This window comes from Triticum urartu, chromosome 1, assembly GCF_003073215.2.
Source record: "Triticum urartu cultivar G1812 chromosome 1, Tu2.1, whole genome shotgun sequence".
Taxonomy (NCBI): domain Eukaryota; kingdom Viridiplantae; phylum Streptophyta; class Magnoliopsida; order Poales; family Poaceae; genus Triticum; species Triticum urartu.
Genome location: NC_053022.1, coordinates 571,736,337 through 571,759,336, shown reverse-complemented (window position 1 = coordinate 571,759,336; position 23,000 = coordinate 571,736,337). Strand labels below are relative to the sequence as shown.

The window sequence follows — 23,000 nt, the reverse complement described above, 5'->3', positions numbered from 1 at the left end:
GAGATCGTTCCTTAGCCGTGTGCGGTGCCCCCTGCCACCATATTCCACCTCGATCATATTGTAGCGGTGCTTAGGCGAAGCCCTGCGACGGTTGAACATCAAGATCATCACCACGCCGTCGTGCTGACGGAACTCCTCCCCGAAGCTTTGCTGGATCGGAGCCCGGGGAGCGTCATCGAGCTGAACGTGTGCCAAGAACTCGGAGGTACCGGAGTAACGGTGCTTGGATCGGTTGGACCGGGAAGACGTACGACTACTTCCTCTACGTTGCATCAACGCTTCCGCTTCGGTCTACGAGGGTACGTAGACAACACTCTCCCATCTCGTTGCTATGCATCACCATGATCTTGCGTGTGCGTAGGAATTTTTGAAATTACTACGTTCCCCTACACCATTTCACCTTAGTTAGCTCATAAACGATCCATTCAACTAAGTTAGCTCATAAATGATCCATTTCACCTTAGTTAGCTTATAAACGATCCATTTCAACTAAGTTAGCTCATAAATGATCCATTTCACCTAAGTTAGCTCATAAATGACATATACTTCTTCTTCTAGTCTTCTTCTTCTAGTCACCTTTTTCTAACTTTCTTATTTGCCATTTTGCAGATTTCATTCACTTCACGGAAGCTATCTTGCTATGATGGAGTGCTTGTTTTTTTCTTTCATTCTCTTCTAGTATTCTTCTAGCTTGCTATGATGGAACTTGCTATCTTCATGAAACTTTGCATTGTAATATGTGTGGATATCGATGGAACAATGTGTATGTGCAACTTGCTATGTATGAATGGATGGAACTATATGTATGTACGATGAAACTTATATGCTGGACATGTCATATGTTTGCTGTGAAATAGCCCTGTGAAATAATGCAGGCTCTTTGTCGTCTACCACCGATGGCAACGGGCTCTTTGTTGTCCGCCGCGGACGGCAAAGAAGCCACGTGGCAGCCACCTGTGTTTCCTGGGAGCTGACCCATTTGGTCAGTTTGCCTACAGTGGCGGACGACAAAACCTTTGCCTACAGTGGCAGACGACAAAGGATAACCGCAGTTGCCTACAGTGGCGGATGGCAAAGCCTTGGTGGGCAGTGACGTCCAGCTGACGTCATTTGGCCGACGGCAAAGGCCCGATGCTCTTTGCCGTCAGCTGGCGGACGACAAAGACTGCCGTTAGCCACCTAACGGACTAACAGCGAATTAATTTCCGTCTCCTTTCTTTGCCGTCAACCGCTGATGGCAAATGCCCCTTTGCCGTCCGCTTCAAAAAGCAGACAACAAAGAAGGTCTTTACCGATCCTATCTTTGCCGGAGCCCTTTGCCGTCCGCGGCAGACGACAAAGGCTTTGCCGTCTGCCTTGGCGGACGGCAAAGTAGCTGATTCCTGTAGTGACTCCCCATGCTTCATTCTCTGTCAATACCAACCCTCTCATCCAATCCGATAGTTTCTTCCAGCGACTTTGCACCCGCAGGAGATCTCTTGAGGTGTGCGTCCTTGAAAAAGATTCCTCTAATGCCTTCTTCCTCACACATGCAAACCAACATTCTCACTCGAGAGAAAACCCTAACCTAGCCACCAGACACGGACTCTACTGCCGCAATCACCGTCGCCGTTGATATGGCCGCGTGTAATTTAAGTGCGATGATCACTGTTGATACAACAACGTATTCATCTAGTACTGAATATGCTACAGATGTTTTTCAAGATGAAGATGAATTTGTAGGCATCACATCTAAGCGTGACACAGTTGTACAAATAATGAGCAAGTATGGAGTTATGTTTCTATATTCCCCTAAATCAGGACGTGAAGGAACACACATGCATGGGTGTGGGTCCAGCCAAAAGTCAATTAGAAGCCATCAAGTTGTGTACTACGTGGATGTGCAAGAGTTTAATTCCTTCTCAAAGGGAATAAATCACGTTAGTTATTTCTTTGGACGGTTACAGCCACCTGAACGACCAAAAGTTACACGCAGATGGAAGTTTATCACGTGGAAGATCATGAGTTTAATTGAGTCTGGGTGGGGGCCGCCATGTTGGAAAAAATAGATCAAGGAGCAATCAAATAAAATAGTCAAACTTTATTTTAGTAGGTCTTTGCATGCTTGCCGAGATGTAAAAGCAAGTTAGTTTAAATCTAGAAAGAGTCCAGCCTTTAGGAGGTACATGTGCGTGCCTCTTCCAAGTTATTTCTATAAATAGCTAGGTCCGGTCCATGTAAAAGTAGGTTATTTTTATATGAAATAGACACAATGTGTTTTTCAGGGTAGACACACCCGTATCAAGTTTTGGAGGGATCTTCAGAAAACCTCTGTTTTGCGATTTCTCTTCGTGGAAATTGTTTTGAGCGTGAGTACCTTCGTCGAGATTGGTTTTCTCGTGCTGGGCCGCAAGGTTCAAATCCTCTACTTCGTGTACATCGCGTGCACGGGCGAGAGGTTGCTACTGCTGGTGGTGGAGTGTCGTGAAAGATCGGGCCCCAACAACGGATCGGGTCTCACCATGAGGTTCGGTCTACATCAGCCGTCGAAGAACAGTCACCCACGAGTTTTGGAAACCCTATGCAGGCTCCCAATCGCCTCTAGAGAAACCCTAACCACGGCGGACCAGCATCGTACTGCTACCTTATCCTTTCAATTTTGTCTTCGAGCACGTGGTTCAAATTTGAATTTGGAACCAATGTTTTATCCACAAGAGGAGGGGCATGTTTGTTTCGTTTTTGATTGGATTCGAAACACCTATAGATTCTCTTTACTGGCAGAGTTGATTTATGCGGTCTATAGTTTGTTTTAGGTTTGATTGGACTCAAATCACATATGGATTCGCTTCAGTTGTAAAGCTGATTCACGGAATCAATTTCGTCACTGAAGCACACTTTGAGATGCTTCAGGCAATTGCAGTGACAACGGCCTGACTTAAGATGTTGCTTCACCGACAAAGCTTATTCGGAATAGCTTTTTTGTTTTATCTTCTACATCCAGCTTCACTGACAAAGCTGAATCTGATATCTAAATCTGAAACAAAATGACTGTTGAAGCTCACACAAAATAGTTGTTTGCTTCAGATTCTAGATTCGACCCTGTTTATTTCAACTTTGATGGGATTCGAATCACCCATGGATTCACTTCAAAAAAATAATAAAAGATCTGATATCTGAATCTGAAGCTCAATAAACAGAGGTGATTCGAATGGAACCGGAGCCTGGACTGGAATGGTCGAACCAGACCCAGACCCAGACCAGCACGGGAAGAACCGGGTGCACGTTGACGTTGGGCCTGGCCGGCTGGCCCTCTCCTCCTCTGGTCTCGTTTCGGAGCAGAGCAGAGCAGCGCGACGACTCCTCTTGGACTGGACTCTCGCTCCTTCTTCCCCCCCTCCCGCCCCGCTCCGCCTCCGCTTCCCGCCCAGTGGAGCACGCTCGCTCGCCCGCTCCCACCGCCATTCCGGCGAGGTAAATCCCTCCTCCCCCTTCCCCTCTCCGTACACGGCAGCCAGCAGCCGCCGCGGTCCGAGCGCGTACCACGGGGTCCTCGAGGCAGGCGCCAGGGCTCTCCCCCTCCCTCCGCCGCCAAGCCCGGGCGCGCCTGAGCCAAGCTAGCCAGCTAGGGTTTCCGGTTCCGCAGCTCCGCCCCGCGCCCCTCGCGACCCCCCGCTTCTCCCCCCGTCGGCCTCCCGCGCGGGCGAACGCTCGCCCCGCGCCCGCGCCCTAAACCCTAGCTAGCCCGCTAGTTCCGAATCTGACGGGCGGGGGCTCCGGGCTCGCTCTCGCGGCCGCGGGTGGAACGGCGATTCGCGGCCCCGGGCTCCTTCGTGGTGGATAATTCCTGGGATCCTGGAGTGGTTTACACGCGGGTGTGTGGCGTAGTGTAGTGCAGTAGGATGCGCTCTTCGGGCTGCTGCTTCCTTACCCTGCACGAGTTATTTGTTGGCGCAGTCATGTATAGTTGCTGGCAGCCCTTTGGTCTGTTGGATTGATCTATCCGTGCCTGGAAATCGGAGGCAGCGGTGCGCTGTCTGACGGGTCTGTGCGGCATTTTGTGACTGTTTCGTTCAGCTCTTGGTTTCTGAGATGCTGAATAATGATCACCCCTAATTCGAGCCGGACCAGGAAAACTTGGAAAAACCTTAGTTGCTATGCTCAATTCTACTGGAAAAACCGGACCACTGTAATCCATCCACATTAATTTTGGTCGCGGTTGCAGCTTCAAACCAGAGCACCACCTTAGCACGGTTGTTTGCTCACACATTTGCCAGCCGGCCTGTAGAGTTTTAGTTCACCCTGATGCTCTATTCATGAGTGGTCTTCCTCTGTTTGCAGGAATTAATGGTGGTGTGATCTCTCCCCGTCTTAGCCATGTATATAAAGAAGGTAACTGTGCTAGCTTCAGAATGACTTTGTCTGTACCATTTTTTTATCATGTCACTGCTTCATCCTCTTGACGTAAGAGCTGTCTGTGCAGGTTATAATCGAAGGGTTTAAAAGCTACAGGGAGGAGACCTCGACAGAACCTTTCAGCCCCAAAGTTAACGTAGTCGGTAATCTTCCTCTCTCTGTAATGAACTTGGCCATATGGTTCTGAGGTTCATGTGTTTCGGTTGTCAGCTGCCTCATGGTAACTTAAGGTGTTGTCACTGTCAGCCTGTCAAACAGCCACCTCCAGGTCTCTGGGGCCTGGACCAGATAATCCTTATGTAGTTAGCTAATCGCATACTTACTAGATGTTGATCCAAGACTCAAGTCATTGTTCAGTGTTTCTCTGACATTTTACATCGTTCTCTAGATTTGCATAGCCATCACATGCACGTTCGAATTAAATAAATGAAATGTGCTCTTGTGATGACTTCTTTCTGTTAAAACTCTATCGTGCTTTCATTATTGGCTTGCATGGTAGCGATTTCCATTCTTTGTCTTTCCTGATGACATATTTGGTTAAGTACCGAAGTATCAATTTATTGCAAGTATCATAGAAGTCCACTTTAGAGTTCATCACATAGTTTTTGTGCTGCTAATGCACTAACATTGATTTAACTGTTTGTTGCAGTTGGTGCAAATGGATCTGGCAAATCAAATTTTTTCCATGGTAATGCCTTAAAACATCTGCTGAATTACTATTCATTCTTATGGTTATTGACGCTTGTGTGCTACTCCCATCCTAATTTCACCGTGCTGAATGCTGTAGCTATACGCTTTGTCCTGAGTGACATGTTTCAGAACCTGCGCAGTGAGGACAGGGGAGCTCTTCTCCATGTATGCCTTCTCCTTCATTGATCAATCTGAATACTTAAAATAGGTGACTGGTGTTTGATACTAATAACCATTGCCAGGAAGGTGCTGGACACTCAGTCGTATCTGCTTTTGTCGAGATAATTTTTGATAATTCAGACAACCGTATTCCAGTAAGTCCTCTAGTTTATTAAGTGTTGGTATTTGATTAAAGTCATCCACTTCAGTCTCAAGCTGCATATTTCACTTGTAAAAGTGTCAATACCCACATCATCCATATGAGTGCATGCATATCATTATCATAATAAAAACTACTCTGCTCCACTTATACGGTTTGTCCAGAGCAACACATCAGCACGTAGATTTTGCAGTAGCCCTCTAAATTATGAAATTTGGCTGCAGGTTGATAAAGAAGAGGTACGCTTGCGAAGGACAGTTGCTTCAAAGAAGGATGAATACTACTTGGATGGAAAACATGTCAGGTATGTTGGCTTATGCCCTAAACCAGTAAAACAGTGTTGTACCTTGTCTCTTGCTCAGCTCCACTTTTTATTGCTGTTTTGTTCAGTAAAACTGAAGTCATGAATCTGCTGGAGAGCGCTGGTTTCTCTCGATCTAATCCATACTATGTTGTACAGCAAGGAAAGGTAATAAATATTCATCTGATTGTTCCCAGGATTTGTTCAGATATAATATTGACAATTTTTGCATGTCTAGATTGCATCCCTTACTCTAATGAAAGATTCTGAACGACTGGATCTTCTCAAAGAGATTGGTGGTACGCGTGTTTATGAAGATAGACGTCGGGAGAGCTTGAAAATAATGCAAGAAACAGGCAAGTTTAAATCACCAAAAGTATCTCTATAATCTTTCTGAGTGGCCTGCTGACATGTCCATTAACAGCCAATAAAAGGAAGCAGATTGATCAAGTTGTCCGCTACCTGGAGGAGAGACTGAGAGAACTTGATGAAGAGAAGGAGGAACTAAAGAAGTACCAGCAGCTGGACAAACAGAGAAGATCACTTGAATATACTATACTGGACCATGAACTAAATGATGCTAGAAATGAATTAGCTTCGGTAATACTCGCCCTTTTTGTTATGTATGTTTATTTTGGGTATTATTGTGTTCTGTTAGGCAAGTTCTAATAGTCTGTCTTATGAGTGAATGCCTTAAGCTGAGTTTTGATGAACAAACCATTAACGTTTCCCACTCAGATGATCCTTCAGCTGAGTTTTGATGAACAAACCATTAACATTTCCCACTCAGATGACCACCCGAGTATCTTTTCTATTGTATATCACTCATGGAAGAACCTTGTGGTGCTCTCTCATCAAGACCAAAGAACTTGGTGTGGAAAACTAGAAATGTTTTCTGAAAGCCCAGTGTCCTGTTCTGCAGCTGCTTTAACAGCTGTGTAACTTGATTCTCAAGAGAGCATACAAGGCACTATTTTTGAAATATTTATTTTGTTATTTGATGGATGAAGGTAGTGTTAACTGGTAAGTTCAGGGCTGTTTGGATCTACGCCCTGAGATGCCTATCCAAAATATTGGGGTTGACCATGCATAGTGTATGTGTTTGGATGGCTACCAAATAATTGGTACGCCCTGGCCTGCTCTGCCTTGCTAGTTCAATCCAGCACCAATTTGTTGGCGAGATGTGGGCGGTGGAATCGGCCACCAATAAATTGGCGCGCTGAGGCGGACCCTGGCGCAATCCAAACAGCCTCTTCATATTTCATTTCTTGAGCAAATGTCTCTGGTGTTTTATTGATTGTTTTTGTAACCAGTGGAAATATAAAATAGTAAAAAAAATGTCATTTCATATACACATGTCTAGTGTTCTGTTACCCAGCCAGCCTTGTTAGTGAATTTCCTGTGAATTGATGCAAATTGGTTTCGTCTCACCTCCCCTGGAAACTGAGCAATTAGGTGATAAATAAATAAAATAAATAGAAATATCTTACATAGTTCTATTCAGACAAATAATTGTCAGTGGATGCTATCCTCTATTTCCTTTGCCAAACGTTACATGTATTTCTTCAGTAGCATGCCTGTGCCTATAAGATTGTAACATGCTTTACCATACACTCCTGTAAACATTCTCTTGCTATCACTGCTTGCTTGCTATGCCATAATATATGCTACATCTCCTTGGCACTATCTCCGAAATGAGATATTCTAGACCAAACTTTCTGATATCATTGATCCTGCTGTATCCTATAATGCTTATTCTACCCACTACATTTGATTTATTTCTTGTTAGATGGATGATAATCGAAGACAAATTTCTGAAAGGATGTCTCAAGCGGACAATGAAGTGGTAGAGTTACGTGAGAGGGTCAAAAGTTTGGAGAAAGAAATAAAAGCCTCTACTAAAGGGATAAATGAAACCAAGTCTGAAAAGGACGATGCAGAGAAGAAGCGTACTGAAGCACTAAAGGTAGTTTCTCAGATTGAACTTGATCTGAGAGATTTAAAAGACAGAATTTCAAGTGAAAAACGAGCAAAGGTATGCCATGCTTGATCTTTCTCATGATGTTGAGTAACTTTGTTTCGTTGCCGGACTTAAAAGATCTATCGGCAGGATGAAGCCGTAAGGGAGTTAAATAGTATGAGGAAAGAAAGTGAAAAGTCAAAGTCTGAATTGGCTCAAATTAGTAAGGTGCATGCGGCCAAATTGAAGGAAGAGGAAGATATATCAAAAAGGTAAAATATAATATACACATATATACTTTCGACTTGTTGATAGATATTCCTATTGACGCATCATTTTGTGGGGATAGTATAATGGACCGCGAGAAGCGGCTGAGTATATTGTACCAAAAGCAGGGGAGGGCAACTCAATTTAAGAATGAGGCTGCCAGAGATGAGTGGCTTCGGAAAGAAATTCATGATCTTGAGCGTGTACTTTTATCAAATAGAAAGCAGGTATTCAACCAGTTACCTGTTTGATACTTGAAATTTCATTCTTGACCTTCGTTTTGATGTGCTATTCTACTTATTACTTGGGTTCGCTTGAATCTGCACTGAACCACCCTACATTAGAGTGTGTATTACTTCCTTCAGTCCAAAGCATTAGTCTTTTAGGACATGACACATTCTTCAATATGGTACTCTGTCCATCAATTTCTGTGCAAATATGGTGCCTCACATAAAAATAATTCTAAATTTGAAAATTCAATTCATGATATATCTAGTTATGTAAATTTGATAATTTGAATGTTAGTATTTTTTTTCTTTATAGATGGTCAAATTTAGAAATGCCTGACTGGTAAAACTCTAAAATGACTTTATTTGTGGATCAGAGGTGGTAGTTTGATCCATTTCAGGTTATGTCATGATATACGAGTTTAGTGCCACAAGTCAAGATATAATCATTCCTATTTTTAGCTTTCACATTTCCATTGTTGATGCATAGCTGGTCCGTGGGCTGCACTTTTGCTTTTATGACAGGAAAGCTTACTTCAAGATGAAAGTCAGAAGCTTAAAGACGAAATTAATAAGTTGACAAACCACATTGAATCTCGGAGAAGTGAATCAAGCAAGTTAGAGGCTGTTCTTGCAGACAAGCAAAAGAATCACAATGACTTCACGAAGCAGAAAAATGCACTTCAAGATGAAAGGAAGTATGCACATTTCTTAGCATTCATAACCTTGTGATTTGATTCAAGATGTGTAGCTTTAGACTATATATACTTAGTTCAAATAAATTTTCACAGATCATTTTGGAAGGAGGAAAATAGTGTGACAGCTGAAATCGATAGGCTAAAGGAAGATCTTGTGAAGGCACAGAAGAGTTTGGACCATGCAACACCTGGGGTATGGAAATCATTTAGTTGTTCACATGTTCTATTGTTAACATTTCTGACTGCTACTGACTTACTAATTTCCAATGATTCCATTCTTGTTCCTATGTACACACTTGCATATTGCATCTTAGATATGCATCTATGAATGATTGCTGGATTGGAAACTGAATTATAACAAAAAAAAGGACACTCCCTTCTTAGTGACATAAAACGTCTTCCATTTGTTTACAGAGGGAGTATTTATTAATTATAGTTTGAGTGTGCTGTGCATTGATGGCCGGAGAAGCTCTGCTCCGTCAGCCTCGTCGAGCCCCCACGCTCGAGGGGGGAAGCTGCCGGGGAGCAAGGTCCCGGATCCGCCCGGGCTTTGCCTGGTGGGGGGCACTGGCACCAGCAGGGGGGGGTAGCGTTGCCTCCCGAGTCGCCCGCCCCCGGGGAGGGGTTGAACGTTGTTAAGAGTCGAGGAGACTAATGAACATTCCTTTAGACAGAAAGTTTTACTGAAACTCAATGGTCAGAAATCTGAATTGCAAAGCATAAACTGTATCGGTGATCTGGTGTCTAAAATGGCAAGTAAAAGGAGCAACTTCTGGTGACCTGACTCAAAATTTGCACGCCAAGAAAGCGAACCTTAAACTTTGTATGACATGCTTGGTAGCTTGCAACTTTAGCACATAATATCATGTGTTACCAAAAGCACATACGATTGTGATCATCATTTACGGTCTTGGTATCATTTCCTCATCGTTAGTATGAAATTGTGGTTACTGGTAAGGGGCAGAATAATTCGATGAGTTGGAGGGAAGAGCAACGATAGTTGTAAATCAAATGGCTTAGGTGTATTGTTATATACATTTAACAACTTCAAAAATATCTTATCATGGGTTTACATCAGTCGTACCTGACTTTGTGTTTATTGTCGCAACAGATTTCATGAATTTTGGAGTATATAGCATAGCCCTAAACCTGGTTTTGCAATTGCTAGACCTTCTCCTTCTAAATATTGAGCTGTGCCTCTTTTGTCATACTATGGCATTCCTTTTTACTTTAAGAACGGCTTAAAGCTATCTTTGGATGGTGTTAATTTTGTTTTCTTCCTCAGGATATCAGGAGAGGCCTGAATTCTGTTAGCCGAATCATCAGGGACCATGGTATTGGAGGAGTTTTTGGTCCAGTGTTAGAACTGGTTGACTGCGAAGAGAAGTTTTTTACAGCTGTTGAGGTCACTGCTGGGAATAGGTCTTGTTCTGTTTCTTTTTTGTCTTGATCCTTCACTTTCATTTCATCTTCTCTGTTATTGAATAACCCATATTTTCTGATGTGAATAGCTTGTTCCATGTGGTGGTTGAAAATGACGATATATCGACAAGGATAATTCAGGTATTGACTCGAGAAAAAGGTGGACGGGTGACTTTCATACCACTGAATAGAGTGCATGCTCCGAATGTCAATGTTCCACAGAGCTCTGATTTTGTTCCATTGTTAAAGAAGTTAAAGTTTCGTGCTGAGCATCGTCGCGCTTTTGAACAGGTGTCATTCAAACTTTCCTGTTATTTTTTCCTTCCAATGGATGTCTACATCTTTTATTGGGCTGCCATGGTTAATTTAGTTCAGGCTCAGTTCTGATCTATCTTCTTACCCTTCATCTGCATTACCAAATACCAATGCTGCCTTCACGTTATCATCTCTTCTGTTGCATGTATCCATCTTAGCTTTGTTTGCTTGGAGCGTTGACACCCAGCAAAATCACTTGAGTTATGAGTGACATCGCAGATTATTTTATAGTATATCCTTGTTTGGATACAGAAGATTTCATTCTAATTTATCTTCAGCTTCCAATTGGATGCCATGTTGGAGACATTAAAAATATAAATAAGGTGTTCACTACTCACTCCCATGTTCCCATTTATGCATGTTTTTACCTTTAGCGCACTTCTGTAGAGGGTTCATGCCATATGTACGTACTTACCGGGAAACCTTGCTCCTCCAGATTATGTAGCTTCCCTTCCTCAAGCACCTAAGCTAGTTTTTTCTGATAACTTTTCATTCAAAAGTGTACTTCTTGGCTTTCATATGGTTCTTTTTCCTGCTTAACTTAGAATTTTCTGTTAGGTTTTTGGTAGGACAGTTATATGCCGAGACCTGGAAACTGCGACCAGAGTTGCACGCAGCAATAGTCTAGATTGCATCACACTTGATGGTAATCCTCAATTTTGCTCTTGAGCTGTCACTGTCATTATTACTTTGAACATATAAGTTGACATTGTGGTTATCCTCAGGTGATCAAGTAGCCAAAAAGGGTGGCATGACAGGAGGTTTCTATGATTCTAGACGCTCAAGACTGAAGTTTGTAAAAGTAATCAGGGACAACAAAGCAGAAATTGAAAAAAAGACGGCACATCTAGAGAACGTGGGAAAAAAGTTAAAAGATATCCTGCTTTAGTTCAATGATATTCCTGTTTCTCTTGCACGAGGCTAGTGCAAGGCCTCATGTTTTGTCCTTTTAGTGCCTGCTGCAGCTAAATATACACCTGCAACTGCTTCTTGCCACAGGTCCAATGGGCAAGTAGTTTAAGGTTATGTTCTACATTTGAATTTGAGATTCCTTGCTTGCTGTGTTGCTCATTGTCATCACTCAGAAGAAGTATGCACACCACGTAGGTTTAATTCTTGCAAAATGTATGTGGTAATGATCTGGGATCCACCACACTTTATCAAATCATATGTATATGTCAATTGTCAGTTCAAAAAAGTTTAGCTTCTTGGAACTCATGACATCTCGCTGCTTGCTTCTATTTGTTTGTTTTCAATCCCTATAAATAATTGAATATGTGATGAAAAATTTACAACTTCTCCTAGATGTTTACTGCTTATCTGCAAGAGAGACATTGTACATCAAAGAATTTTCTTAACTCCCCATACATATAGATAAGAAAATTACGGATTTGATTACCAAACATCAGCAAATGGACGCTGAACGTGATCATGCCAAGTCAGAGTTGGAACAGTTTAAAGCTGATATTGCCAGTGCAACGAAGCAAAAGGGATCACTGGAGAAAGCCCTTGCAAAGAAGGTACCTAGTAATAATACCCTTTTTCATTGCTCATGTGGATTCCTCTTTTTATTATGCAGATCCTTTGCTGTTTATATACTCTTGCTGTAATTGTGTATGGAATGCGGTCTTATATTATCTACCTTGCAGGAAAAATCACTCGCGAACATCCGCAACCAAATTGAGCAAATCCAATCTGGCATTGCAATGAAAAATGATGAGATGGGCACAGAACTGATTGACCAGCTAACTTTAGAAGAAAGAGATCTCCTTTCGCGACTGAATCCTGAAATTACTAGATTGAAGGAGAAGTTCCTCTCGTGTAAAAACAGTCGCATTGAGGTTGTTTAAGCAAAATTTTGTAACCATACTTTTGTTTCCGAGATGTCATTATTAACTAATACAAACTATTATGTAGATTGAAACAAGAAAGGAAGAACTGGAGAACAATTTGTCAACTAATCTTATGAGGCGTCAGAAAGAGTTGGAAGCAATAATTTCATCTGCAGATTCTAAAACCTTGCCTGTTGAAGTCGAAGCAAAAGAGCAAGAATTGAAAGAGTCTAAGAGGACTCTTGATGAGGCGACAACAGTACTGAAAGGTATATATGCATCGATTGACTTCTCTTTTCCTTTTGTGTTGCACTAGGTGGAGTTGCCCCTTAACTCTTAAATGGTCCTTTGGGCAGCTAATGTCGATGCTATTAATGCCCATACAAGACAGATGGAGCAACTGAAAAAACAAAGGGATGATCTGAAGGTATTATATAGCTTTAATGTTTTCTTGGGTTTTAACTTATATAGCTACTGTTGACTTGTTATGTATCATGTACATATACACAGGCTCTTGAAGCTAATTTGGAGCAGACGGTGCAAGATGGTGCGAAAGATTTGGAACAGTTGATGAGCAGTAGGAGCACGTATCTTGTCAAGCAAGATGAGTGTATGAAGAAAATCCGAGATCTGGGCTCATTGCCTGCCGATGCTTTCGAAACGTATGTTTCCATTTTTCTTATGCTGCTAAACTGCCCGACTCATTTGCACAATGCCTGTTTACTTGTGTTTGTTATGCTGTAGTAATTTTCAGCAGATAAATAAGGTGGTGTTATGAACTGTGTTAACTTGTTTTTTTCACCAATAACATAGGTACAAGAGAAAAAACAAGAAGCAGCTACAGAAGCTGCTCTATGACTGCAATGAGCAGTTGAAGCAATTTAGTCATGTCAACCAAAAGGCTCTTGACCAGTATGTGAACTTCACTGAACAGCGTGAACAACTGCAGAGAAGACGGGCTGAACTTGATGCTGGTGACGAGGCAAGCTTTTTGATCATTACAACCTGTTTCCCTTTTGATTGTCCTAAGACTAGAATCTCATAAAATCTACTGATTGGCATTGCAGAAAATTAGAGAGTTGATATCAGTTTTAGACCAAAGGAAGGATGAATCAATTGAACGCACATTTAAAGGAGTTGCAAGGCACTTCCGCGAAGTGTTCTCTGAATTAGTGCAAGGTGGTCACGGATACCTGGTTATGATGAAGAAAAAGGTTTCTATTTCCTTTTGCTTTAATCACCAACTTTGATTCTGTTTCTTTCACTTCTAGTTCCTTACTCCATTTCTATAGGATGGTGATGCTGCCGATGATGACATGGATGAGGACGCGCCTCGTGAAGCAGATCCTGAAGGGAGGATAGAGAAGTATATTGGTGTGAAAGTCAAGGCATGTGTTCTTTGCAGAGATCTTTTATGTATTCATGCATATTTTATTCTAAATCCATCATAAAAATCCAAATGATGCTCTGATACTATTTCCAAGCTGTCCTGTAAAAAAAAAAACTGTTCCCAAGTTATTAAACTCTTCCTGAATTACCATGGTGATGACTTCAAGGTTGTCTGTCTGGAGACTCATGCTTAGTCATGTTTCAGGTTTCCTTCACTGGCAAGGGAGAAACTCAGTCCATGAAGCAGTTGTCTGGAGGGCAGAAGACAGTGGTGGCATTAACACTGATCTTCGCTATCCAACGATGTGACCCAGCTCCGTTCTACCTGTTTGATGAGATTGATGCTGCTCTGGATCCTCAGTACAGAACGGCTGTCGGGAGTATCCTTTTAATTATTTCTTTCTTTCGCATTTTCATCCTCGCCATGGAGGAGCTTTCCTCCATAATATCATGTCATACATCTAATGTTCTAGTGTCTGTCTAGCTGGGTGCATGCCCAACAATGCCTTCTGTGTTCATTAAGCTAAATCACATGGTATACAGCTGCTGCTGAGAATATCCATCCGAATCTTTGTTGCTGCTTTCCTTAAGTCCTGTTGTAGGCGTGGTTCGGCGTCTGGCCGACCTGGCGGACACCCAGTTCATAGCCACCACATTCAGGCCGGAGATCCTGAAGGTCGCGGACAAGATCTACGGCGTGACACACAAGAACAGGGTGAGCTTCATCAACGTGGTGTCCAAGGAGCAGGCCATGGACTTCATTGAGCACGACCAGACGGCCAACGCCAGCTGAGGCCGACCGAGGCACAAGGAGCAGCTGTGCGTGTTGTTCCTCTTTGCATTTTGAGTTATCTTGGCAGCTAATCATCATACGCAGTGGCTCGCTGACATCGCCATCTTTGTTTGTTTCCTGCAGCAAGATGTTTACACAGGAAAGGAAAGATAAGGGGGATTGTGTTGCCGTTCGTCTACTCCTGGACATTGTAGGCCACTGTTAATGTAGCTGTGTATATTTAGCTAGCCTTTGGATTGGTAACTTGAAGAAAGCGTAGGAGCCTTTGGATTGCTAATACTTGTTTAAGTATATGGTTAGGGAGCATTTGCGTGATTGGAGATGTGTGTTTTTCGATTTGTCTATTTGTACCGCACTGCTGCAAAATTTGGCCCATCATCTCTGTTGTTTCATTGGCTACGACTGCGAGGGGTTAGCGGCATCTGGAACCTGCTGATAACCTGATAGATAAGAGTTATGTGTGTGGTTTGGAGTTATATTTGTCTCTAGTTGGAACTGAAGTTAGATGCAACAGATCTAGGTCATACAGTACTTTTAAGCCGTAGGCCCTGTGTGATCGGTAGGATTCTCTTCTGAAAACTAACACTCGAATATGTTAGGAATGATTCTCTTCTGAAGACTAAACGTTATAAATAGTTTTGTCAGTACGTGCCGAAAGAATACAGACCATGACCATGATAATTTCTGTGTTGCTAAGTTTTTTGAGGGAAGACATCATGGTGACTTCATTCGGTTGACATAAAAGTTAAATTGTTTTTTTGGAATGTTGGTAGTTTGACTGCCAAATTCATTGATCAGTGGGAAAAGTTTGCTAATTGTGCTAAGATAAAAGATGTGTGTTCCTGCTGCCACATATTAGCAGCAGAAACCTTAGAAGTAGAAGCTAAAAGATGCGCAACTTTTTATAGGACAATGATCGAACTTGACAAGTCTTGAACAGAAAGGAGCATTCTTCATAAACTGCAGCTGCAACCCTTACTGAGTTGCCTCCGTTCTTCGTCGTGTCCACCACCTAATTCAGTCTGAATCAAGTAAAATTTTGTTGCAACCCACCTGTCCGCAAGGACCAGACCATTACACAGGGCAATTGCCTCCGCCATGGTTGCCGAGTCATGTGGGGTATTGTGCCGCTATAAAATTTCCATGATCATCACGTGGTGGGCAGAAGCACCATTCTCTAGGAAGCAACAATATTTGAAGAATAGTGCTCTATGCAAGCCAAAGATGTATCAGTGCAAAATCTTTGTAACATGATGTTTAATTGTAGCATAGTCTTTGTGACGGCATCACTTTATTCTTCTTTTACTGAAAGTATGGGGCCTGCAATTTTTTTTAACACGATACAGACGCAAGCGCTTATATACACACACACACCGTATCCCTATAAGCACCTTCGAAAGACTGAGCCGGCATATCATCTTGAATGCATTTTGGCTCAAGTAATTAAATGCCTAGAAAAACATGTTTTTTTAGAGACACGTTTTGGGCCGAGAGGCCGCCGCAGTTGTGTTTTATTCTTGGGCCGAAGATGCGGGAGACACGGAGCTGACAGCAGAGTGTCCCCCTTCCGGGTTCGGCAGCTCGCCTCCACCATCTCGTACGCGCCGCCGCCGCCGTCGTCCCGTCCGTCGCCGCAATCCCCATCGCGCTTTGAGGTGCGAGGTTTGTCGCCCTCCTCCCCTCTCCTTCCCCTAACCTTCGGCTCGAGTAAGGGATCCAGGAGGACCACATCTCATCAAAACCCTAAGCGAACAAACTGCCTCTGCCATTCGCAGCAGGAGCAGCCCGGGCACCGGGGTACGGGATGAAGAAGAGGAAGAAGGTGGAGGAGGACGAGGAGGAGAAGCAGCCGGCGGCGGAGGAGAGCTCCTGTGGGGTCGAACTGCTGCCGGAGATCCTCCGGGAGATCCTGTCGCGGGTGCCGTACCGGTCGCTGTGCCGCTTCAGGTGCGTGTCGAAGGCGTGGCTGGCGCTCTGCTCCGACCCGGCCGTCCGCAGGAGGTCGCCGCAGACGCTCTCCGGCTTCTTCTGCTACTCCCAGCACGACGTCGGCGGCGGCCAGCGCCGTGACGCCCTCGGCTTCCTCAACCTGTCCGGGCGGGGCCGGCCGCTGGTCGACGACCCCTCCCTCCGCTTCGTGCGCGTACGCGGCTACTGCGACGTCACGCCCCTGCACTGCTGCGGCGGCATCCTCCTCTGCTACTGCGAGAAGGCGGCCATGAGCGACGACGGGAACTACGTCGTGTGCAACCCTGCCACCAAGGAGATCTGGGCCGTGCTGCCCGTGCCCCGAAACAAGATCATGACACGCCTCAACACCGCCCGCCTCTGCTTCGACCCCGCCGCCCCCGGCCGATTCGTGGTGTTTGTGTTCGTGCAAAGTTTTCGCGGGATTCAGACGGTGGAGGCCTATTCCTCGGACACTGGACGGTGGACCTCCATGCGGAGCGAGTGGAACCCCAAGACCCTCCTCCTCGGTGAGGATTCAGAATGCGTCTTCTTGAACGGCACTTTGCATTTGGTCGACGCCGACCATTCTGATGCCGATTTTGACTGGGAGGGGAACCTGATACGCTGGATGGTGACTGTGGACATGGAGGGTAAAACATGGAGGAAGATCCGAATGCCGGATTCCATCTATAATGGTTTCATCGGGCAGTCGCAAGGACGCCTATACGCAACGCATGTTGAAACTGAAGGTAGATGCCGGCTATCCGTTTGGGTTCTTGAGGATTATGCCAGCGGACAGTGGACCCTGAAGTGTACTGCCAGCATTTTAGAAATGCTAGGAAGGCCTCACCATGAGCCCGGCGAACACTACACGCTGATCGCGATCCATCCAGAGTGCAGTTTGATCTTCCTAGTAGCGAGCCGTGGAAAAACACTTATGTCGTACGATATGGATACCAGTAAACTGAGTATTATCTGCACTTTCGGAGACCGCCAGCCACGAAGATTTCAGCCGTACATTCCGTGTTTTGCGGAGAAGCCTAAATAAATTTTGGAGCAGCTTCATGTTTGCTGAGCAGGCATGGCTCCAGTGACTTCATGAGAATCAGATGTTGGTATGGCCCAGATTTCCTTGATTTAGGGTGGTGGATTGGATAAATCCTCTTTCTATCCATTTGTTTATTTCAAGTAACTGTAACTTGTTATCCATCACTATCCATTTATTTAGTTTAAGTAACTGTAACTTGTGATCCATCACAGTTAAATCATTGATGTCACCCTATTTTGATGCATCTGAGAGTAGTATCCTGTCATATGTTGTTTGAAATGGATGTCTCCTTTGTACTCCCTTTGTCTCAAAATGTAAGACAGAGGGAGTACAAAGGAGACAGAGGGAGTAGTAATTTAATACCTTGGAATCTTGAATCAACTTGTCTAAATTGGTGTACATATATACACACTGGGAGATCCCCTGCGAAATATGCCTGCATGGTGTCAAAGAATACCAAATAGGTGCACAACTCATTCAGTGATACCACTATTTGTAGTGAAGATTGGTCATGTAATGCCACACATGTTCAATGTTCATCACCATCACCCTTGCCCCATAGTGGCCTTGTTCTGAGTAAACTGTCCATGGTCAGTATAGTTCTGCGACAGTATAGTTCATGGTCAGTATAGTTCTGCGACAGTATAGTCCATGGTCAGTATAGTTCTGCGACAAATTCCTGAATATACTGTCATACCACTGTCATATGCAGTAGCTTTGTATGTAGTTCACGAATCAGGAGCATGTCCCGCGGATTTTTTTTAATATACTTAGGAGCATTTGTAAACTTTGATACAGTTACTGTGTAATGGTATGCTTGTCATCGAATAGGGATAACAACATGAATAAGAATGCATATAAAAAATATATACTTTGTTGTTTGTGACGTAAACTATGGAAATAAATTTGAATGCAAACTTCAATAAAAAGAAAGATCTTTGGTTTCCTTTTGAGATTGGAGTTCATGTCCATATGAGAGGTTTAGCTTGACCAGCAATTGATTATTATTTTCATTGGTTGTTTAAATTATTCACGTCATCCTTTTCTGATGCTTTTGAAAGCAGTGTGCTCTCATATGCTATTTGAAATGGAATCCTGCATCAACTTGTTTAAGTTGTTGTACATACAAACTGGGAGATTCCTTCAGCGAAATCTGTTTGCATGGTGTCAAATAATAGCAGTGCATGCTAGTCTGAGAACAGAATTGTATTTTATTTGCTTTTTTGGGGAAGATAATAACACAACTCATCCAGTGATACCACTGTTCGTAGTGAAGATTGGTTATGTAATGCCACACAGGTCCATTGTTCATCACCAGCACTCTTAACACCCTATAGTGTCCTTGTTCTGAGTAAATTGTCCATGGCCATTTTAGTTCTGCAAGTAATTCCTGACTAGACTGTCATACCGCTGTCGTATGCTGTGGCTTGTATGTAGTTCATGAATCAGGACCATGTTCTTATAAGAGTGTACTGCCCAGCTGATTTTACAAACTGGATGATGAATCTTCCTGGCTATTTAACTGAGCAAGTAATTAGCATCCATTTATAGTAAAAAACTAGAAGGATAGGTATATCAAACCAGAAAGATCTATCATCCAGGAAGTGACTTCAACATGACAGTTCTTGCTTGACCTAGTAAGTGTTTATAACTTCAACGAAATTTAGTGGCGAGGTCTCTCCTGCAGTCGCATGTTCAAACATTTATAGCAAAATAAAGAAACGACAGGTATATTACCAGAATGTATTCAATGTAATAGTATGATGCAAGCATGGCATACAGGGTCATTTCTCCATTTATTCACACCATATATGTACATTTTAGCACGCTCATGTTGAAGCCATTTGTAAACACTGAGGAATGCTGTTTTAAAATAAATAAAAACTAAGGAAATCATTCACATGGCATTGGGACAAAGTGACGATCTTTTGCATCATTTATAACACTAACCTCAATTTATTGACCCGAGATTTCAACACATCGATACAATTTATTCTATCACACAACAGGATCCTTCGAAATCCGAAGCCAAGATTGTAATGCTACACTTTTAAAACAGAACCAAAAAACATGATATTTATGTGCCGTCCCCCACAAAACTGCATGTTTTTATGGAAATGCGGCTTTAGGTTCTTGGCCAATTGTTCTAGCTTCTTTAATCCTTCTTTAGGAGAACCAGATTCGCCCAACTGCCTCATCAGTGCGCTCCCGACGATCACACCATCTGCGCCCCACCCCGCGATCTGCATTGTAGACAAAATTGAAGCCACAGGGTTGTCAAAGATTGAGCAAGCAAAGGAAGGGGGATAGAACAAGATATTTTGCTTAGCAAGAGAGTTTCTGGATATATATGATTTACCTGCTTCACCTGCTCTGGAGTTGACACTCCAAAGCCAACAAGCTTTATCTGTCACCTATAATAATAAGTAGACAATGTTCTATAAGCATCGTTGAACAAGATGCACATTGCACAATAAGGTAACAGACTAAAACTAGTTCATTGTGTAACAATAAAGAAAAGATATAGCAAGCCTGCTTGATTTCCTTAAGAAGTGCTTCCACCTTGAAAGTACAATTTTTAAACAGAACTACGAATATATATATATATATGGTATACATGCGCTTTCCCCCACAAGACAAAAGTGCATGCTTCATGGAAGTTCCCTTGGCTAATTCTTCTAGCTTCTTCAACCATTCTTCAGGAGAGCCAGATTCGCCCAACTGCCTCACATTTGCACTCCCGACGATCACACCATCTGCACGCCACCCCGCGATCTGCATTTCTTTGTAGACAAAATTGAAGCAGCAAAGTTGTCAAAGATTGCGCAAACAAAGGAGGATATTTTGCTGAGCAAAACTAGTTCAGTGAGTAACAATAGAGAATAGACTTAGCAAACCTACTTGATTTCCTTAAGAAGACCTTCCACCTTGAATCTTACGTTTGCACGTGTGCCAGTAACTCCATTAGTGCTTATCTGAATAGCAAATATTACTGCAACTTAGCTAGTAGCCTATCATGTAGCTGTTTATGCTCAAACAGGTTCAGTAGAATCACAAATGCTCAACCTCAACAATGTCTGAGTGAATTCATAAAGCCAAATGGAGAAGTGATAGAGCATGACCAAAAAATATGTCTGTCTTTGTTAACAGTAGTGTACATTTCATCATATTTTTCAGTTTAGCAATTAGCACAGCTAGCAGCAGGATACATGTCAGCAGTCAGCACAGAAGCATGTCAAGCTAGGCCTCTGTTGAAGAGAAAAAGGCATGACTGGACAGAAGCATGACCAAGGCATCTCAGTCTTTGTAAACAGTAGTGTCTTTCTTAAGTTTATGAAGTTAACTTCAGATGATAAATTCCCTCAACAAAATTTGAAATGATAAACTACTGTGCTCTCCTTATAAGTTTTATACAACTGCAGAGAAGACAGGCTGAGCTTGATGCTGGTGACGAGGCAAGCTTTTTGATCATTACAACCTGTTTCCCTTTTGATTGTCCTAAGACTAGAATCTCATAAGATCTACTGATTGGTATTGCAGAAAATTAGAGAGTTGATATCAGTTTTAGACCAAAGGAAGGATGAATCAATTGAACGCACATTTAAAGGAGTTGCAAGGCACTTCCGCGAAGTGTTCTCTGAATTAGTGCAAGGTGGCCACCGATACTTGGTTATGATGAAGAAAATTAGCAAGTAGCCTATCATGTAACTGGTTATGCTCAAGCAGGTTGAGTAGAATCACAAACCTCAACAATGTAAACTGAATTCCATTTGTTTACGATTCACAAAGCCAGATGGAGAAGTAACAGAACATTTCCAAGGCATCTCAGTCTTTGTAAACAGTAGTGTACATTTCATTATATATTGTTTATAGAGATCTTTTATATATTCATGCATATATTGTTTTAAGTCCATCATAAAAATTCAGATGATGCTCTGATACTATTTCCAAGCTGTCCTGTCGAAAGAACTATTCCCCAGTTATTAAGCTCTTCCTGAATCACTATGGTGATGACACCCTGTTTGTTTTTTCCGCAAATTTGTTAAAGGCTGTCTGTCTGGAGACTCATGCTTAGTCATGTTTCAGGTTTCATTAACGATGGAGAAACTCGGTCCATGAAGCAGTTGTCTGGAGGGCAGAAGACAGTGGTGGCATTAACACTGATCTTCGCTATCCAACGATGTGACCCAGCTCTGTTCTATCTGTTTGATGAGATCGATACTGCTGTGGATCCTGAGTACAGAATGGCTGTTGGGAGTATCCTTTCATTAGTTCTTTCTTTTGCCTGTTTATCCCCCAATAGAAAAGCCTTCATATGCCTGTCTTTTGAAACGAACATCTCATGGTCTAGTGTCTGTCTAGCTGGGTGCATGCCCAACTATGCCCTCCTGTGTTCATTGAGCTAAATCACATGGTATACAGCTGCTGCTGAGCTGAGGACATCCATCCGAATCTTTGCTGCTGCTTTCCTTAAGTTGTGTTGTAGGCGTGGTCCGACATCTGGCGGACACCCAGTTCATAGCGGCGGAGCTCAAGAACAGGGTGAGCTACATCAAGGTGGCGGACAAGATCGCGCAAGAATTGTCTTATGGAAATCAATGTAGCTAATAGGAAATTTACTTGGAGTAATAATCAAGATAATCCCATTTTTGCATCCATAGATAGGGTTTTTGTTTCTTTGAACCGGGATGCCCACTTCCCTTTGTTAGTGGTTACTGCACTTCCTCGAGTGGGAAGTGATCACACACCATTGATTCTGGACACAGGAGCTCGGAGGGTTACCTCCCCGAGGATTTTTCGATTTGAAAAATGGTGGCTTGACCATCCTGATTTAAAAAAATGGCGATTGATACTTGGAACACCTCGGTCCCTGGTAAAACAGCCATGGATATTTGGATGAATAAAAATAAACTTTTTAGGAAGAAACCCAAAGGATGGAGTATTAACATTTAGGCAGATACTAAGAAGAGGAAGAGAGAGCTTTTGCTCGAATTTGACATTCTTGACGTATTCGCTGAGAGGAACCAGATTGATGATGGAGATAAAACTATGATGGAAGAAATTAGGAAGGAACTTGCTCTGATCTGGAGCAAGGAGGAAACTGCCTTATGGCAGCGCTCCAGAGATCGTAGGATTATTGACGGGGATAAGAATAATGCATATTTCCATGCAATGGCTAACCACAGACACAGAAAAAAACATTTGTCTGAACTGATTGGGGAAAATGGCCCAGTTTATACTACCCAGGAAATGCTGGGGGTGGCTACCTCCTATTATAAAAACTTATTCTGTTTTGAGAGAAAAATTAATATCTGTCTTGGCCCTTCCTTTTGGGAGGAGGATGAATTAGTTACTCAGGAAGAAAATGACCACTTGCAAAAGAACTTTTCTGAGGAG

General features: G+C 42.9%; 2 protein-coding genes across 2 annotated transcripts; both read left to right on the top strand.

The window, feature by feature from the left end:
• Window positions 1-3,288: 3,288 nt before the first annotated feature.
• LOC125531690 (structural maintenance of chromosomes protein 3-like) lies at window positions 3,289-14,997 on the top strand. Its single transcript, XM_048696003.1, has 30 exons — window positions 3,289-3,450; window positions 4,318-4,368; window positions 4,460-4,535; window positions 5,042-5,080; window positions 5,180-5,247; window positions 5,325-5,396; window positions 5,626-5,705; window positions 5,792-5,870; window positions 5,941-6,058; window positions 6,127-6,302; window positions 7,492-7,737; window positions 7,813-7,934; window positions 8,012-8,156; window positions 8,682-8,854; window positions 8,948-9,047; window positions 10,140-10,276; window positions 10,366-10,567; window positions 11,150-11,237; window positions 11,317-11,466; window positions 11,960-12,111; window positions 12,241-12,432; window positions 12,509-12,692; window positions 12,780-12,850; window positions 12,934-13,085; window positions 13,237-13,405; window positions 13,491-13,637; window positions 13,716-13,811; window positions 14,018-14,192; window positions 14,415-14,631; window positions 14,729-14,997. Exons 2-29 carry the CDS (start codon window positions 4,354-4,356, stop codon window positions 14,603-14,605), a joined length of 3,615 nt encoding a protein of 1,204 aa, XP_048551960.1. The 5' UTR covers window positions 3,289-3,450; window positions 4,318-4,353; the 3' UTR covers window positions 14,606-14,631; window positions 14,729-14,997.
• Window positions 14,998-16,098: 1,101 nt separating this feature from the next.
• Window positions 16,099-17,868, top strand: LOC125531700 (F-box protein At5g07610-like). Its single transcript, XM_048696013.1, has 2 exons — window positions 16,099-16,267; window positions 16,381-17,868. The coding sequence occupies exon 2, from the start codon at window positions 16,410-16,412 to the stop codon at window positions 17,601-17,603; it is 1,194 nt and encodes a 397-aa protein (XP_048551970.1). The 5' UTR covers window positions 16,099-16,267; window positions 16,381-16,409; the 3' UTR covers window positions 17,604-17,868.
• The last annotated feature ends 5,132 nt before the right edge of the window (window positions 17,869-23,000 follow it).